The sequence below is a fragment of the Camarhynchus parvulus genome, chromosome 5 (assembly GCF_901933205.1).
Source record: "Camarhynchus parvulus chromosome 5, STF_HiC, whole genome shotgun sequence".
NCBI lineage: Eukaryota > Metazoa > Chordata > Aves > Passeriformes > Thraupidae > Camarhynchus > Camarhynchus parvulus.
This window is the reverse complement of record NC_044575.1, coordinates 31057328-31077279: the sequence shown is the minus strand read 5'-3', so window position 1 is coordinate 31077279 and position 19952 is coordinate 31057328. Positions and strand designations below refer to the sequence as shown.

Genomic DNA, 19952 nt, shown 5'->3' with positions numbered 1-19952 from the left:
AGCCGCGCCCGCCCCGAGCCCCCAGCCGCTGCAGGCGCCTGAGCCGGGCCCTTCGCCACCGCCGGCCCGCTTCCTCCCACCACTCTCGGAACGCCCTCTCCGGCCCACGGCAGCGGCCCCGAGGGTCTGCACGGCCCCGCTGCCAGCAGGGACTGCCCGACGTGCCGGGACCGGCGGGGCCAGGGAGCGGCGGCCCCGCTCCCTCGGAGCAGGAAGGAACGCGGCAGCGGGCAGCCCGCGTATCCCTCCGCGGCGCCGTGCGTGCGTGTGCGGCGGCTGCTCCCCGGGAAGCGCGTGAGGCAGCGCCCGGGGGAGGGAACTACTTTCAGGAAACTCGAGCGTCGGGCAGCGCCGGGCGCCGCGGGGAGGGCGGCGGCGCGAGCCCGTCCGGTGGCGGGCGCGGGTCAAGGGGATTACTTTCCTCCCCTCGCTCTCCCTCCTCTCCCGCCTCCCTTTCCCCCGTGGTTATTTTGGATCAAGCTGTTGCGGCGGAAGGAGCCTGAAGTCAACGCTTCCGCCCAGTTTTCCTGTGAGGAGGAGGCGGGGGCGGCCGCGAGGAGCCGAGGCGGCGGCAGCGGCCGCTAATGGAGTTGTTGCCGGGGAGGAAGCGCCGCCGCTGAACTTCCCCGCGGGCTTTCTCCCTCCTCTCCCCCTCATCCTACAGCCGAGAGCTCCTCTCTCGCCCTGGGAGCTCTGCTCCCCCTCCCTCCCCGCGCCTCTCCTCACACAAACAGCCGTGACGCATCCTCGCTCTCCGCCGTCCCCCCTTCCCACCCCCAGGCTGGTTTAAAACGCCTCCCTCCCCCCGTCGCCAGCCTTCTCCTTCGGGCCGGCGCGTCCTCCCTCCGCAGTGCTCGACGTTGCTTTGGAGGGGGTGGGAGATCCTCGTCGAGCCTCTCTGCCCCCCTTTTCCCCGTCCCTCCCCGCCTGCCCCGGCCTGTGGCGGCTCCGGTGTCTGGAGGAATTTCTGCCGCCGCCTGCCCCGGCTGTGCGCGGGAGGCGGGCGGGCAGGGAGGGAGGCGGCCGAGCAGCAGCAGCAGGAGGAGGAGAAGGAGGAGGAGGAGGAGGGGGAGGGCAGCAGGGAAGGCGGCTGCAGCGGGAGATGAGCTGCAGCGGGAGGACGGTGCGGTGCAGCTTTTTGCGGCGGGGGGCCCTCCCTTGTCCCCACAACTCTATCCCCCTCTAACTGGGAGCAGCTCGATATCAGAGGACCCGTGGGTTTTGCTTCTGTTTGCTTCACCATCACCACCACCATCATCGTCTCCAAAGACAGGGGAAATACGCTGCACCGCCGGACGTCAGGATTTCGGGTTTCCAGGATAAAGACCGCTCTCCTACTCCTTCCCCCCGCCCCTCTCCCTTACTCACCGCACGGCCCGTGCCCTGGCCGGGGGCGGCAGACCGGGGGTAACAATGGTGAAGTTTCTGGTGAGTTCTGGCTGCGCCCTGGCTGCGTCGGTGCTGCTCCGTGTGCCTGTCGGATCGTGGTGAGGAGAAAATGAGCGAAGAGACGGCGACTTCTAACGAGTAAGTGGCGGCGCTTCCCCTCCCCTCCGCCCCGGGATCGGAATGGGGATGGGGCTCGACGCGTCCCTTCGGCTCCGCGCCCCGCGGGGCCTTTGCCCGCGCACGTACGTGTGCTGTCCTCCCCCTGCGCGGACTGCGCATTTCTGCTCGCGTACATGGAAGCCCAGAAGCTCCCTCTTTGTGAAGGAGCTTGGTTTGGAAGGGCTTCGAGCCGCCGGCCAGAAAAGCTTGGTTTAGTTAAAGCCCGGTAGAAAACGGTGCAGGTAACGATGGTGTCTTGGAGGGGGAAAATGGGTCTGAAATGCCCAGAGAGGTGTCGGCACGTACTACCTCCGATAAAATCCTGTTACTTGTAGATATTTCACATGGAAACTAATGTGTGGGAGCTTCATCCTGCAGGAAACTGCTCCTGAATTTTAATTGGATGAGTCAGTAGTGTAAATACAGCTTAAACCTACCCTAAAGCCCTTTTTTCCTTTTCTTTTTGTTTTTCTTTTTTTTTTTTCTTTTAATGAGGACTTGGGACTTTTTCCCCCTTCCCTTCCCCCTCCCCACCCCCCAGAGAGGAAAGGGATAGTTCAAGGATCTCTTAATATTTTTGCTGTGACTGGTTTGGAGGAAATCCAGAGGAGATTGTGTGTGTGCGGCTGTATTCCCTTGCATGTAATCAGTCTTTGAAATACATTTGGGTCGGAGGCGATAAATGCTTGTCAGAAAACATCCGAGTTCTTTATGGCATTGAAACAGGAGTATAAAGTATTTTGAAACTTTTCTTGTGATCGGGAAGTTTAAAGTTGATTGCTGCCGTCTCCGAGCCGGAGCGTTACGATTTGCGATGTCGGTGTTTGCTCAGTCTGATTTTATGAATGATGCGGTGACGGCCGCGGCCATGGCGGTGGGGAGGGAGCGCGGCGCCCATTGTATCTGTAGGTAGCGGTGAGCGGCCGGGGAGCAGCCGAGTAGACAAGCAGGGTGCGGACGGGGCTCCTCCGGCAGGAAAGATGGATTTCCCATTTCACTGCCGCCTTCCGAGCAAAGCCTGCGCACCTTCCCGTGTGCTCCCCAAACGCGGCGTTCGGGTCGCCGGGGAGCGGCGCGGGCCAGGCCCCGCAGGGAGCGGTGCCCGGCGGGACGCGGGTCTCGGGCGCTGCCGCCCGCGGTGCTGAGGGGGCCGGGGGGAGCCACCGCGGCGCCCGCGGGGCCGGGAGCCGGGGCCGCCGCCGCCATGTTTCCTTTTTTTGTGAATCGCTCTCATTTGCATACCACAATCTCCATTCATAAAAAAAAAAAAAAAAATTGCGAAAAAAGAATTGCTGTCACCACCGCTGACCTGCGGCGGAACCTGCCCTGCGGAGCACACGAAGCGGCTGCTCCCGGGCTGAGGGCCGGCCTGCGGCCCGCGGCCGGCGGCGGAAGGTCTCCAGGACCTGCTGTATTAATATGTGCTGTTCGCTGCTTGTTGACACAGTTATGTGGGAAATATCAGCTCGGGGAGGTGCTGGGAGCACGTGATCAGCTCCATTCATAAAATACCTGGCTGTCCATTCACAGTGCAGTACAGTGTCTGCAATTCAGCAGCCTCGCAGATCAGACCTGCATGGGAAGGGAGAGACAGCCAGGCCGGCAGGTTTATCGGGGAGGGCAGCAGAAAGAGGGCTTATGGCTGCGAGCATGGGAAGTTACTGTAAAGGGAGATGTGGAGGGACGAGAAAGGCTTATTTTTATGTTTTATGTTTATCCTTTTCCCATAAAGGAGCATGAATTCATCAGTACCTTCTCGCTGTACCATCTTACATTTAAACTAGGAAGAGTTTTTTTCAGAAAATGTTGAAATATTTTCCCCTTCAGGAATAGAGTCAAAAATAGAATACTGAAAATCAAATTAATTATTATGAATGCATTTTCAAGACAGGGTATTAATCCATTTGGAGTAATTTACATTTTATTGATACAGCCTTACATCTGCAAGAGATCAACATGGTGCAGAAGGAAGGCAGTCATACCTAATGAGGCATCTGAAAATGTTGCCTTTTATAAAATACAGGTGACAGTGAAAACAACTAAATTGATAGAAATAAACATTGCAATTCATTTTTCTGTCTGTTTACTCTGAGAATTTTACAGCATATTAGCAATCGTAGTTTCTACTTAATCTATGCCGTGGCTAAAGAGATCTCTGAAATATCAGAATACCAGGAATGCTTTTAATATGGCATCAATTGTTTAGAGGGCAATGTATTATCTTTGATTTTAAATCTATTGAAATTTTAAAAAAACTCACGGTGAAATTTACTGATGAAGGATCCCCAGAACAGATAGTGTATTTTTCTGATGTAACTGTTTTGTGGTTGCCAGTGTTAAAATGGTGATGTTCATTGCTCATGAGTGTGCTTTTTCATTATCTTAACAAATTACACTGAGATGATCCTTAATTATATATCCATGGAGTGGAGGAGGCTTGTTGTTAGTACAGCCTAAGAGAATACGTGGAATATTACTAATCTTTACTTAATACAGGAAAGGAAAGCTCATATACCGTATTTGCTTTGAGTTTTTTCAGTGGTGCTATAGGACTAAATGTGTTCTTATATAAATACCCTTACAAAGCACTATAAACAATGCTTTTTCTTAAAAAATACATGGAGGGGGTTGTTTGTTTGTTTTTACTTCATGTATTTAAATATTAGAAATAAAATAAGAAAAATGTTTCTCAGTTGCTTTGCTTTTTTTGAGAGCATTTTTGGTGTGGCCAGAGTCATAATTTCTCTCTGGTTGCTTTTGCACATAGCACAAGTGTGTCACTTCAAATGGCTGGGAAATATGATTGAAATTCCAGATAAACTCTTAGTGAAAATAAGACAGATCTACAAATTGAAATTCATGTATTAGAAGTTCACTGTGTTTAATTTTATCAGTAGAATTGATGGCATCAATGGCCTTGAGTTCATTAACAGACCTTTCGGCATATAAGAGTGAATACGGGTACTTTGCAATGCATTTTGTGTCATTGTAGCTACCAGGAATATTCTGGTAATTGAGCATTATTCTTTGTTTATAAAACTTCATTTTACAGAGTCAGATAGAAATATTTGTGGTGTCTGGAGTTTGACCTCAGTTAATAATAAATACTCAGTGTTGGTGGGAAAGATTAATTAAGAAGCTACATTAAGGACTACTAGGTTTCTTCTTGATCATGAACATATGGAAGGCAGCCTTATAAAATTCTGATTACTACAGATGAGTCTTCATTGGTGATTTTGACATTGTTCTTGTAATGTTGTTATTGTATTTGTTAGTTAGGTATTAGTTAAATGAAAGTATTTCTATACCTCCAGATAATTTTTTTCTTTTTCTTCCTCAGTGATGTTTTGCAGTCAGGATGGTCAGCATCAACACAATATATTCCCAAAACCAATCAGTTTTTAAATGAAGGAATTAGAATTTTTGAACTCATGGGTCAAATTGCTACTCATGCAACTGAATATAATAATGTTGAAGGAGTCATGTCAGTGAGCACTATTCCAAATTTCTGTTTTGGTAGCAGGTTTTAATTGCCGTCTAAAAATGTGACTGAATTTCCATGTTAGGGAAAACAGAATAGTTGTGCTGTGTAGCCCTCATTCAGTAGGGATGAATGATGACAGGCTTAAGATGGAGTCGTAGTTGCTGCAATCGAAAAGTAGGAGCACTGCTTTACTGGCTTGTTTACTTTCTATTGCAGGTGGCTGCTTTTTGTTTCAGGGAATGCTACTGCTCTTGAATTGTATTCAGAGTTGCTTTTACATATTATATTTTTTACAGATTCAGACTGTCACATGCTGATTGTTTTACCACATAAATATACTCGTTTTCCTAGATAATTTAATTAAAGAGCTTGTAAATTAAACACAGTATATTCTAATGCTGTGTGCTTAACAACTTCATGTTATGGTGCTGTAAACATCCTCAAGTGCAGATTTGAAAAAGTCAAGGTGAACAAAATTTTTAAATAATGTATTTATTCATGTCTTCCTTTAATATATATGAAAATACTGTTTGTACTTCATTTGTACTTCAGACTTGTATTGAATTTGTCTTACAAGCCTAGATACTGAAAGCTGAATGTGAAATTGTATCACAGAAAGTAATGCCTATTAGTTTGGGCTTATTAGTTCTGGGAGGTTTTTAACACTTTTTGGCAGGCTAAATTTCTCTCTGCAGTTCAGGGCATATATAAACTCTGAAATTCTTCATCCCTTAATGAAAGGAATTTGTAAATATAACTATTTTTTTAAGGAAAGGATTTTCTAACCCAATTGATTATATTAAATCATTGCAATTCTGATATGCTTTCATTTGAGAGAAGGTTGCTTATAGAGTCCTTGGGAGGCTTTTCCAGTCTTATGAAATGTTTCTTGCTCTCTGTTTGGCTTTATATTGTATGACACTATTTTGAAGGTGAAACTGAATTTGCATGTTACATAATCTGAGAGTCAGTTGCGGGGGGATGGGTATTTTTACTTTTTTCTTTCAAAAAAAGGTTCACCCTAGCAACAGTCCTTGATTACTGTGATATTGCAGAAAAATGCTTTTGGATGTTGCAGTGTAACTGGAGCCAGCAATAATATTTGAATTCAAGAATGCAGAGTGTTTCCCTTTGTTCATTTAAAATGTAATGCTCTTGATGTGTTAAAGTGGCTGTGAGGATATCAGTGTGATTTTTAAAAGTAAAGATGTTTCTTGAAAAGAATATATCCTGACAGGATCAGAAGTCACAGGATTAAAGCTGAGGGCAATCCTGGTGCATTTGGGGCTAAATGCTGGCAATTTTGTTATTTACCCATTCTTGTGTATATCTGGAGAAATTGTGTGTATAGGTGATGACTTAATGGGATTATGACAAATACTAGAAATAAAAAATACTCTTCAGAGTATTAGCACAAGTTTAAAAAGGAGACAAAGGAAATAATTTTGTCTTTTTTGGTTTTTACTCCGCTGATTCCAAAAGAGTGACTAGGATACGACATAGAGTGTATGTTGTCTTAAATGCTGTTGTTCAAATGTTAAATGTTTGCTTTCTCCCTTCTACTCTTCTTCCTCGGTTAGAACATGTCCTACGTTACTCAAAAGAATTTGAAAGATGTCTGGAAGTTGCCATATTGTTCAGGATCCCGGTTTCTTTATGACTACTTTAGGAAGGAAATGTCTTTCTCTTTTTCCTTTCTGTTCTAGTGTGCAACAATGCTTCAGCAAGTAAATTTAAATTAGCACAGTTATTGAATGGCTAGAATTGATTGCAAACAAAAATTTCATGCTCCCTAAAAATACAAAGTTTGTTCCTCCCTTCTCCCTTGAAAATATTCATACCTCTTTCTGAAAGAGTTTTCCATTGTTTTGTATCTGTTTAATTTTGGGCAACTAATGTGCTACCGAGTTTCCAAATTAAAATTCAATAAGATGTAAACACATTTGCAACTTTTTTTTATACTTTTTAATACTTTGTTAGATGTGTCCCCTGTCTTCAGAAATGTTTATTTTTTTGTGAAACGAAAAGGACTGAATGCTCTTGTGTATTGCCATATATTTCTAGATTTAAGACAATAGCAGTACATACTTCTGTTGTGCTTGGTTTTTTGTGCTCTGTAAGTGAAGATTTTTTTTTTGTCAATGCTTAGACTGAGCTGTAGTACAATCTGTTGGCTGTCATTATTCCCTGTGGTTTTTCTCATTCATAAAGTGATAACATTTTGTATATAGTAAAATATTTTATGGTATGTCATACTAGCATAAGCACAGTACCTCTCCTACCTGAAAGTTGTAATAAGAATCAATCTATAAGACTGCAGTGGTATTGAACAGCACTTAGACTTGCATACAGTAAGCAGACATTTTAAGTGCCTGTATTTTCTAATATTTTCAAGCTTACCTTTATAGTAATGTTCATGCTGGTGTCTGTGATATCAATTTATTTAAAAATAGATATTAATTTGCCTATATTCATTGTTTTATTTTAATTTTCTCCTACATAGGAACAAGAAAAAGAAGAAAACCCAAGCAACCTACAAGTCTTTAGATATGCTAAGGGACAAAATGCAAAAAAATTTGCATTTAAGTGCTCTGAGTGCTAGGATTTGTTTATAAGTGTGGTTCTGATTAAATAACTATTCACTTGCTACACACAGGCCCTAACTCCCAATGCTCCAATTAAGGTGGGGAAAACAGATGATGATGATGATACTATTATTATTAGTATTACTATTATTAATTTTGTCCCAGTATAATGACAGTAAATTAATCTGTCTGTGAAAGGAAATCACTCACAAGAATTTTTCTCTTTAAGAACTCAATGTCGTATGACACTAAATAATTCAAACAGGGAAAACAGGCCGTAGAAACTTTATCAGTTTCTGTGTTCCATTCTGCACTGCTGTGTAATACCAAACTTCCATTCAGAAGGAAATATTTTTCATGTGTACACTATGCAAAAATTCACCAAATGTGTATAATTGAAACATCTAAAGTGTCTTAAAAATTAGGTGATATGGCATCTGTTTCTTCTTCCCCCCTCCCAGATGTATTCATTTCTGGTCTTGACTACTGCTGTTCATAATGTTTTAATTATGTAAGGAAGTCTAATTCTGTTAAAGCAAGTTTAACACTTGCCTATTCAGAATGCCAGAAGGAATTCTGTGGCCCAAATGCTTGGCTTGAATGGTTTTGTGAGCCAGTTTTTGACTGGAGTGGTTTGCGACAGCAAGTGTCATGAAAGTCTACGGAAGAGTTGGGGTTTTTTGAGTTGTTTTTAAAAACCTCCAGAAAAACAGTAATAAGTGAATAGGCCTTCCCCAAGATGATCTCACAACTGTTAACAATCACCCTTTTTCTTTGACTCCTGCTGGTTAGTTGAGATACTGAACTGAAGTTTGTCAAAGCAAAAATGAAACCGATTTATTTCAGTTTTAAGTAGAGTCAAATGTTGTCAACAAACGTACGTACCAACAAGAAGCATCGAAAATTTAATTAATGAAACAATTACTGAAATCTAGTGCCAAGTTTATTAAAAATTGTTACTGGGACTGACTGTCTTCTCTAAATAGCTCCAGAATGGTAAGATGTAGCTGTCAGTGAGGATTCCTGCCAGGAGTTTTTATTCCTTCAGAAATTGTACAGAACTGTTTTGGTGAAGTGGTATAAACCTTGAGGGCAGAAGAGATTTCTCTCTCCTTAGCCTTTTTTGAAAGGATTAAGTAAGGATAGTGAAAGGTGTACTGCACCTACTTGGATTTAGGAATTTTTATGTAGCTTCTTAGAAACTTTTTAACCTTTCAGGTGTGCTAAAGTATTCTGAGCCCTGGGTATTCCTTTCTGTGCATGGTGTGCTTATTCTGGATCCCAGTATAGCATGTCTTAAAATATGAGGCCTGTAATTGAGGCTGATACATGTTGAACATTGAACAGGAATACATTTTTAAAAGGTGTAAAGAAGCTAATTCAGGATTTAGAGATGAGATTTATACATTTAAAATGGGAAATCCTGAGGGGGTTTTTAATCTATGTATGGGGCTGACCTTATGTAACAAAGCTGTATGTCTGTAAGCACTAGTTATTGTTGATAATCACTGGTCTTTGCTTGCTTTAGGGCCAACAGTAATTTGGAAGTTTCATAGCAGGATAGACTTCAGATAGGTATGTTTGTGCTCTTTTCAGGGGGCTGTTAACTATCTCATTACAAGTTCTACTTGTGATTCAAATGATACTGATCTGTGCTGCTGATGCAAAATAATTTTGGCATTGCTGTCTCTAATTTCAAAAGATTTTTAAGAAGAAATTGCTGGTACTAATTGTACATAATGAGCGTGCCAAGGGAATGCAAAATTGTAAAATTAAATGTTTGAGAATTTTTGGGTTTGAGAACTGAGATTTTTTGTGCTAATAAAATCCATGTGGCCAGGATGCATGAATTTTAATGATTTTGGTAGTAAGACAGATGCACGATTGTAATCAGATTGCCTGGGTTCTGCTCTCAAACCTTCAATATTAGGAAATGACCTATTTTCTTTTTTGTCAACCCCTTGTCTCATTTACTTCTCCTGTGCCAGGGAGGAGGATTGTACCTTCTGGTCATGCACAGGTGGTTCTGTGTAATTGAAGATTGCATCTTAGTAAGTGTTAAAATTCTATTAATACTAATATTGAAAAATAAAGCAATATTCTGACATATTTGTTAGGGTTTTTTTGTTTGATTTGTTTCTTGCTTTTAGTCTGATTTTAGTCTTTAATCTTCTGATTTCAACTATGTGAGCATTTCAAATGTTGGTAATATCACTGTAATTGCATCCAGACTTGTAGCATGCTGTTTCTTACATTCTTTCTGCTAATGTGATTTTCTTAATCATTACCTGAAAGTTAGGGTTTTAGTGTTGGGGTTTTTTTTCCCCACCAGTTCAGAGCCTCTCTCTAGTTTTTTGAGAAGTTTATTTGAGGAATAATATGTTACCCATGTTGAATGTTATTTTGGTTTGGTTCTTTAAGGCAGTAATGGCATTTCTTATGAGAAGTCATGCACACTAGACGCGTGCATCTCAATGTGGCAAGTGACACAGTGGCCGTGAGACTGTTAACAATGTATGGGCTTATTTGCTGTGGAGCCACCTAATGTAAGGGATGCCATTAAGCCTGGGTTTTCTGTGGTGTCCCTCATGTATCCTACAGGAATGGTGTCATAGTTCAGGCTGGTAAGCTCAAGGTACTTGTCACTCTCACTGACATGAAAGTGCCAGTTGCTTGTCATTTCTTAATGAGTAAAAAAAAGAGTAAGTATGTTTTCTATCTGGATCTTTTTTACTGCTTTCTGGAGGCGTGGGGTGGGTTGGGAAACTTGTAGGTAAACTGTGTTCATAAGATCTTATACTGTGTTGTGCTTTGTGGTTCCCAAAGAAATTAGCGCGTGTAAATCAGGCCATTATTAATTACACAGTTGGTTTAATGCATTAAGACCCATAAGTGTCTTGACAGAATCTTTCTTCATCTTCTACTTCTTTCAGCCTCCAGAAAACTTTTTAATGGATGTGTAACCACTGCTTGAGCAGTCTTGTGAAAATCTCTAGCGCAGTACTTTCATGCTTTCTGTTTCTGTGCTGAACGAGGCTAGCTTAAAATATCTTATATTGTCTTAGATGTATTCAGCTTGACACATCCTCTAGAAGAGCCCCCATATGCACCTTAAAATGTACGTGCTTTGTTACTATGGTGATGCAGAAGAATTGTGCATGTTAACAACCCGAGTTAGGTAATGGAGGATTTGCAGAAATCAGTTAAGCATCTGCCTGGGACATGGAAAACTGATTCTGTGACCATACCTGCGCCCCAACCTCTTAGCTGCAGGCAGGCTGAGGGAATCTTGTTATGGGATTACCTGCTTCCCTGTTTTCAGGTTGTCTGAGGGGCAAAGATGACTTTTTGCTAATGGTTTTAGAAGGTGAAGTAGTCTTGCCTTATCATATACTTTTAAGTATCTTCTATCATGTACTTAGGGTGTTCTACATAGTGTAAAGGAGATGCTTGGGCAAATGTGTGTTTGTCACTGACACAAACCTCATTTTGCTTTTCTTCAAACTACCCGGGCTGACGATGCATGAATTCACAAGCTTTCATTTCTCAGTTATGGCTGTCAGCAAATCCTGCACAAAGGGGACACGTCCACATTAATTCCCCTGAAGCAAGGTAGAAAACATGAGCTGTTCTTCATCTATTAGTTGAATTCTGGATAAAGAACAGGTCTATTCAAGGAAGCTATTCCAGAGCAGGTGAATTTAGAGTGCTGTACTTTAGTATAGTGTAATTTCCTGTGGAGGCCTTTTATTTTCCTTGTTCTGGAGTAAGTTGTAGTTAACTAGGGGAAAACTAATAACCTTAGTTGGCTAATTAGTGAAGCTTTTTCACGTTCTCTCTTCTTTCCTTCTCTGCTGTACATTTTAAAAACTATAGGTTTTTTGCATTAATTATTTTGTTTATTTTGTTTCTTTGTGGTTTTTCGTTTGTTTTTCGTTTGATTGTTTTGTTACTGCTAAAAGTGATGTATCTTTTCCATGTTTTGAAGGTGGCAGTTTTGAAGTGTGTGGGTTTCTCACCATCCTCATAGATTTTGGCTTGTTTTTAGTAGTTTTAGGAAGCATTTTTTCAGAATATTTCTCTATTAGTGTTCTCATGCAGGTTATCCTGAAAAACTTCTCTGGAAAGTAAGCCACTGGTTAGTATCTCTTGGAGATGTTTCACTGGCCCATTAGCATCCTTACAGGTCTTAATACCAGGGTTTTACCCTTGAGCAATGCTAGCAAGAAGTTTGTCTTTTACCACTCTGGAACAATAAAAACATAACCCAAATAAAAACGTGTTTCTTTTGCTGTAGAAGGGGAGAATGCTTCCCACAGGCTACAAGTTCATCTTCTTTTCGTCAGTGAAAGAAGACATTACAAAAATGTTGAAAATAAATGTTGAGTCATCTCTCTGCTACAGAAAATTCAACTTTTTTGATATTTGCAAACTAATTTTTCTGATGTAGAACTGCAGATGTATAGCTCTTTGTCAGAACAAAACCAAAATATATGGACTAGACTTGAGGAGTAACGAGAAATAACTTTACCCAGTCTTATTTCAGCTGGTTTTTTAGGCCTGAGTGGCTCTTGGCAGATATAAGATTGACTTTTCTACCATTTGGCAAATCTATGCTGCTTGAGCTTGAGCCCCTCAACTGAAGCTCAAGGATGAAGAGCTTTTAGTTAAAGATCCTCATGCTCCTTTCAGTATGAGCTTGAATCAACTTAGCGTCCCAAATAAAGCATGATGATCCAAATCTCTGCCATGTACTTCAATAAAAGATCATTTCAGCAGAGAAGTTGCAAGAGAGAACCTAATTGTATTTCACATGGCAAAGGAGGAAGGATCAAGTGACACTTCTCAAGGGCAAGAGTGATTTTGGTCAGCTTTTCTGAGATTGCTTCACAGTTTGTTTTAAAGGCAATTACAGTCAGGCAGTGAAGAAACTGTAGTATCCTACAGTAGAAATTAATTGCTTTCTTTTTTTTTTTGTCTCTTCAATTATACCTCTGTATTTTACAGTGGAGAAAACATAACTGTCAGTTACAGGGTTAATGTCTGTGATCTAGGGTGTATTTGCTGAGAGGATTTTTTTCAGTGTTGTTACTACTTAGCTTCCCTTATTTTGTCTAAAGAATAAAACAGTACATTTGATTCCTGTTGAATTCAGTCTTAATAGTTGAAATTAAAGATGCTGTTCAATCTTTTTATCATTAACGAAAAAAATGTGGTAGTATCATGTTTTCAGTAGGATATAACTTCCATTAACTTTATTTACATTGAGAAATGGTGTTCTCCAAAAGAATGATCTTACTTTCCTCTGCAGTGGGCTCTTACTATAACTCAACAAATGATTTTGTCAGGATGTATTCCTGTTTGTCTTTGGGATTTGTCCTTTGTCAATAACAGTGCTGGACAAAAAGTAGAAAAATCTTTTGGTCTAACCTTTTCTTCATGCAATATTCCAGTAGATCACAAGAAGCTCAGACTAATAGTTCTCATAGTTTAAATAGCCAGCTACTATTTGTATTCTTTTCATTTCCATGACAGTATGATCAGAAATTGCTGTAGCATCTGGCAGTGCAATTAGGGAGGTTTATGTATTCCTTCTGTCTATCTATTTTTGAAGATTTGATTTTTTCCTAATAATAAACTTAGGTTCATTAACCTTCAGTCTCTCAAACTCCGTTATGTACCATTTTCTTCACAAAGGAAAATGTTGTGTGTGCTTTACTCATTCCAATGCTAGACTTGCACTGCAGTTTCTCAGTCTTGGCTAATACCAAGTGAGGTTCCAAGATCCACAGGAGTGAAGTTGAATTCAGTGGTAATCATATTCCTTGAGATTACACAAAATTATTTATCTGTGGCTCTGAAGGGTCTCAAAGTTGTCACTCCTTTGTAAAAATACACAGAAGAGGGTACTCACAAGCACATCTTCATAGTTCTATGGGTGTTTTTAAGAGATGTATGTAAATGCCCACTCTCCCAAGCAGTATGAAGATTTGTAATGATATATCTGATATGTGTTGTCAATGGCTTTGTTGTAAAGTTTTCTCATAGCCTACATTATTTGAAATGCTTAAGTCTTCAGGATACGTTTGAGGGTTTGGTTTGGGTTTTTTTCAGACCCTTTCTGATAGCCTGTGAAGTATTTCAGAATAAACTACAGTTGTTTAAGTACACAAGCCATTTAAAATAGAAATAAAAGAGAATTGCATTATTGCACTGTGTTTAATCAACACTGACAAATCCAGTTTCACTAAATATAAGAGTACTGGTGCTGTCATTTTGACACACAAAATAACTTTGTTTCTATGTAGTTAATAGTCCCCTCTTAAAGCAACTAAAGCAAATTTACAGTTGAAATCAGTTAATGAGAGAGAGTGGGAGTAGATTTATTTAAAATCTACTGAACTTAAATGCTCACTTGTTTGCTTTTTAATGGTAAAACAGATCTGTGGTTTGAAATGGTTTGGGGAAGTTGTGACAAGGCAGATGATGATTCAGGACTGTTGAAAGACTACAGAGGGGTCAGCTACAGTTTCTCCATTGTGGGAGATTGAAAATGTCCCTTTGAAAATGTCTGAGAAACTCAATAGAAACATTGAAGATTTTGGGAGATGCCGTTCATATCTGGACAGTATTCCAAGAGCATCACAAATGAATAATGATTTAATAGTGTGTTTTGTTATTTTAACTTCTTAATGCTGCTTTACCTGAAGATTATCATGCTTTACATAAAAACATAAGAATTTCCACAAAGGTTCTGGCAAAAATTTTTGTTGACATCCTTTCTGTATCTTTTCCATTTGCTATGAAACTTGGTTAAATTCCAAATGCATCTGTTTCCTCATCAGGAGGTTTGAGCTGAAATATATTATTTCTTTCTGGATTGTTTGGTGGGAAACTTTACCATGTGGTTGTTTGGTAGGGCTTCATTTGACCTTAGCAGAAAGTTAGGTTTGGGTGGTTTATCTGTTTTTAATTGAAGTGCTGTGTTTTCAGGCATTTAGAAGTTCAAGCAAACTGAAATTGCTATGCCAGCTTATGCAGTTTTAATTTTTTGATGTAACTGGCTGTTCATGCTTGATGGTAGAACTTGAAATTAGTCTTATCCATATGAAGTATTTTAGTATCTGTGTACTGCATGGGTATTTCTTTTCTTGAAACCATTTGTCTCACAAGAGCCATGTGAATAAGGTGATGAGGGAAAATGGTAAGCATGATGTTCTAGGGAAGAACTTAGCAATTCAGTTTTGTTAGGAAATGCATTCCATTTATGGTCATGTCAGTGTCAACTGCCTTCTTTCTGATGTCAAGGTGGTGTTTTAGCAGATAGAGAAGGGGACTGGGAGGTGCTGGTGCTCTTGGGTTTTGTCCTTGAACAAGGACCTCATGAAGTCGGGGCGAGATTGCCTGTATTGCTTTCCTTCAGCCTCTGTTCGGTCAAGGTTCATTCATTAATACTTGGAAACTGGGTGGGTTTCTTGTTTGTTTTGTTGGGTTTTTGTTGTTGGGTTTTGTGTGTGGATTTTGGTTGTTTGGGGTTTTTTTTTAGATGCTGGTTTACACTAGATACAATTGAGGCACAAACAAAGGATTTTTTTGATTAAAAGTTAGGTACTTCAAAATTTGCCTGTGTATGCCACTTAAATGTATGTCTGTCATTTTTGTACACAAAACAAAATATGCTTAATAGAAATCAATTGAATTCAAGGAAATTCTAACTGGTTTTTTGGGCCAAGGTGATACTGACTGCAAATGTGAATTCATATGGGTTTGAGAGAGCTACTGGGTGTTTTAAAATACATTTTTTGTGTTGTTGAATTAGAGTTAAATTATACCAGGTCTGGTGTTGCATGCAAGACTTCCTCAACTGTAAAATCTTTTTTCAAGGGTGGTTTATCTGTTAGATAAACCATTAGAGAGATGAAAATATGAAATGAAAATAAGGGCAGGAGCACAGAAGGGCAAAAGTAAAGCTGCTGTAAGGGCTACCTGTGTCTACAAAATATAGTCATTTCTTTCCTCTAATTAGAACTGGATCTTCTGCCAAGACAGGTCTGCTATTCCAGCTGGGGCTTACAGTAGGTGATATATACCATTCTTCTAATTCTCAATGGCATTGATGAAACCTGAAGTTACTTTTCTTTGCTCCTGACTATCCTTGTTAGAAGTTGAAATGAAAGGCTATAGAGATAGTAAGACAATGCTGAAAGAAAGAAAAAAATAAAGACTGACAAAGAGAGAAATCTGGGGCCTAGTTTTAGGTATGCATCTAGAAATCAATTAGGCAAATTGCTGGCATTAAATTTCTAAAATTATTTCAGATGCCTGTCTTGCTATTTGAGAACTCTTCTTGTAGCAGATTTTTAAGGTTTTTCATTGAAGTATATAGTACAGTGAGCATTAGAGTCCTTTATTAAGACTGCTTCTCATTTTGAATTACTGCCCTGCTGCCCAGTGCATTGAGTTCTGGAAAAATACCTAGTAAACTCCACAGCCTAATTGATGTTCTGTTTGGCAGTGTTGGAAGCTATAGATAGTTTGTCTAAGAATCACTTCCAGTCCTACCAGTGGTATCCATGGCACTAGTAAGAAAGCATTTTTAGGCAATTCTTATTGGCTTCACTTGTTAGCTTTCTTTCTACTTTAAAAGAATGCCCAAACACTATTCTGAAACTTTAAAGAAAATGCAAAGAGAGAAGTTTAAATGTCTCTGTGGGCTATACAGCTGCCACTCTTTATATGAAGAATGACAGGCTTCACCAGAATGTCTGGCTCTTAAAGCAGGAGACCATGATGCTGAAACACATTAGAGCAATGTTATTTATATTCTGCCAAAAGCAATTATCTTGCAAGACTTATAAATATGTGTTAGCTTTTATGTGTGTGATAAACTCTACAGACTTCCAGAGAGATCTGTAGGTCTACTCAGAGTGATATATTTAAATTTTTGCAGGACTGAAGCCCAAGTGTTTGCATAAAAAGATGTTTCTAGTTGCAGGCATATGCTGATTATTCAGTAGTGTGGCAGGAGTGTTTGGGATTGGTCTGCTATGATTAGGATTGTTAGTATGCCGAGCTAAAGAGTTTTATATTTAATAGTATTTGATAAGAGTTGTTTAAAGAAACCTGTCTGGATCCACTGGTATTTCTTTTCAGCAACAACGTATAAGCTCCCAAGGGCTCTTATCTATCCAAGTAACCCTATTTTTAATTTCTGTGAATCCTGTACTTTTTTTTTTTCCATAAAGATGTATTGTTCCTTAAAAGTACCTTCAGTTAGCTACTTCAGGCCCTAAAACTGGCTTTGTTCTGTGCTGTGTCTTTTTGTCACCCTGTGACAGAAAATGAGCTCCACTGTTTGAGAGGAAAGGCCTGAACTTTGGATCTTGGCTACTAAATAGAGCAGCTTTTCTGTTCACCCCACAGCTGTTGTTAATGCTTCATTCTGCAACTGCTAGAGGATGGGCAAGTAACCATCCTCATACAAGACAAAAATATAACTCCATTAGTCAGCTGACGTGGGTTGTTGAAGCAAAAATGCAGGCAGTATTTTCTCCTGATGGAGAAAAATCCATCACATCCTATTAAAGTTGCCATTAGCTGACTATGGGGCAATGTACATTTCCTGAATTCATGATTGCCTGTTCTCCTTACTTTGATGGCTGTCTACTTTAAAACTTGTAATTTAGTCAAACTATTATAGGATCATGTTACATCTCGGGGGTTAATTTTATTTGACATATAATCTGTCTGGGAAAAACTCTTAAGAAATAATGATGTTTGATGCTAACTGAACCTCAAATTTCTCAAATTATTGTAATGTGAATTAGAGAACCTGATTCCTAAAGAGGTTCCATGAGATTTCTCAAATCTATATTACTCTATAGGACTTCTAAGATCTAGTATTTAAACTTGTTGCTGTTATCACAGACTTAAGTTTCTATCAAAGATGGCTTTGGGGGGAGGAAGCGGTAGTGATTTTTTTGTTGGGGTTGTTTGGATTTTTATTTTTTACAGCTGTCTTCTGAAGGTTGAAAATGTGATAGGCTGGTGGCATCTCTGACATTCTCTTACCAGTCAATATTAAAGTTTAAAGTGAGGGAAAGTTATAATCCTTCAATGTTTTTACACTAACATTTGAACCCTTTAAGGTTTTTTGATGTTTAATCTTCATAACGTGAATTTGTGACCTAAAGCAGAACCAAAAAAATAAAAAGGTGCCATCTTTTCCTAGCTGCTTATCAATGAAAAGAAAATTATTTTTCTTTTGTGTTGTGGAAGTGTGACTCTTCCATCATATCTACAGCAGTGTTTCAATGGAGGATGACTCCCTCTCTGAGGGAAATACATATGTGGTCAGGCTTCTTCTTAGTTTGGTGCTTAAGGATTTTGTTGAAATCCCTTATTTCTTTAATTGCTTATGTATTTTTTTTTAATGTAACGTGGACAGAGGGAAATGTACAGTCTCTTAAATTGAGAGGAATGAATATTTAACCTTAACATGAAGATTGAATGTTTTTTTACAATAACACTTCTGGTATTAGTGAATGAAATGTCATAGATCATTGGTGGCAGGTTACAGGTGCATTAACACCTATGAGTTAAAGGCAGACTAATATGCAGTTCCTATGCTGAGTGACCCATGTCTATTTCCATGTTGTGTGGGATATTGATGAAGAAATGATGCAATGGAAAACTGTGGTTTAGTTTTGGTCCTTGTTGCAGTAATGTTTCAATGCTGGATGTGTCTCCAGCTACTTGACAGTTCTTTGTCTCTGGTGGTTTTCATGTTTATTTAGGGCAGGTAATCGGCAGCGCCTTCTGCTGCTTCAGTTTTGCTCCCTATTCCCTTAAGTAAAGCAACTTCTTGTTCTCAGTAAGCTGTCTATGTGGTAGTAAAGAATTTAAGAACATAGCAGTGAGCAGAAAAGTTAAATGGGAAAATTAGATGACTGTGTTGTTATACAGATATAATGAGTCTACTAGTTGAATTAGGCTAAAAAGTAGAAATTACATAGCTCCAGCTGAGGGAACTATTTTCTGTCAAGTCACTTGTTGCATGCTCATGTAGGTTATATACCCTAAAACCTAGTGTAAAAATGTTGACAAAATTTTGTACTAATTTACAGAAGAACTTAGTTGCTGGGCTAAAAGCTGTTGTAAAATGCAATTATTAATTTATTAGATTGAAAATAAAATCTCTGTAAAAATAATTTTTAACTTCCCAGAAAAGAACACGAGCAGGATCCTATTTCAGTGTATTTGATCAGACAATTCTAATTTTACCAGAGTTAAACACAGGTTTCTTGGATGTAAAGGCTGGGCCCTTTTGGGAGTCCTATCAGCTCTTCACTGAGAGTAGGGGGGAATATCTCCTCAGGTGTTGTGTCTTGGAGTGGTTTTCCTACTGGATTTTTGCAATTTGGTATTCAATAAAACTTTAATGCTTTTTCTTCATGAAAGGAAAATCCATCTTCACTATGTTTCTGAATGGCCTGGTTTTGTCTGGCAGCTTCCAGACAGCCATAGAGGTTTCAGAGTCTAACCTTTCTCTCTAGTCTCACTCTCCAGCAGTGGGCTTATCCTCTGCATGCATTGCTTGTCTAGCAGGCACTGTTTTTTCTTCAATACAGTAATTTTCTTTATGTCAAAGCCTTCCTACATGCTAAACAATACCTCTGAGTCTGATTTTTCTCCAGACCACTTGAAGCTGCATGTAGCAGCTAGATAGAAGCTGGAGTGTGCTTCTGTGAGTATGGCCAGGCCTGCTCTTAGCCTTGAAGTAACATTTTCTGTATTTCCTACTTGTTACATTAGGCATAGATGTAGTAACTGGTGTCTGGGAACAGGCACGTGGACACTGGTGTCTGTAGGCTCTTGCTCTTACCTGCTTCTCTTCCGATTGGCTTGGTAGGAAGCTTGTTTTGCCTCTTAGGAATTGAGAGAGATTGCCATATGGTCTCGTATAGTTCATGTACACAACTGTGATCCAGTAGAGGAAAGGCAAACTCCCAACCCCCCTACTGCTGTTTCAGAAAGGAACAGACAGGAGGAAGTAGGAGTGAGAACAGATTTCTGGATAGATTGGTAGGCAGTGGGGTGAATTCTTAGCACTTCCCACCAGAAGTCTATTCTAATAAGCGTCGGATTTTAACTGTGTTTATGCTGCATGAGGAAGCTGGAATATGAGTATGAAGAGTAAATGCATAAATAGACTTAAAGGGAGAATTTCAATTTAAAATCATAAGTGTTTCTTTCATATCTGAAACAAGGCTGTGGTGCTCTCAGCCTCTAGCTGGGTGAAGTTAATAATGGCTTGATTTTTTTTTTTTTTTTTA

General features: G+C 40.0%; 1 protein-coding gene across 1 annotated transcript in view; it reads left to right on the top strand.

Annotated features, from left to right (window-relative positions):
* Positions 1-1394: 1394 nt before the first annotated feature.
* Positions 1395-19952, top strand: part of SPRED1 (sprouty related EVH1 domain containing 1) — a 57914-nt gene continuing 39356 nt past the window's right edge. The window contains exon 1 of the mRNA XM_030948558.1: positions 1395-1527. Within this exon, the coding sequence (XP_030804418.1) occupies positions 1499-1527 (29 nt within the window). The 5' untranslated portion in view covers positions 1395-1498. The remainder of the gene's footprint in view (positions 1528-19952) is intronic.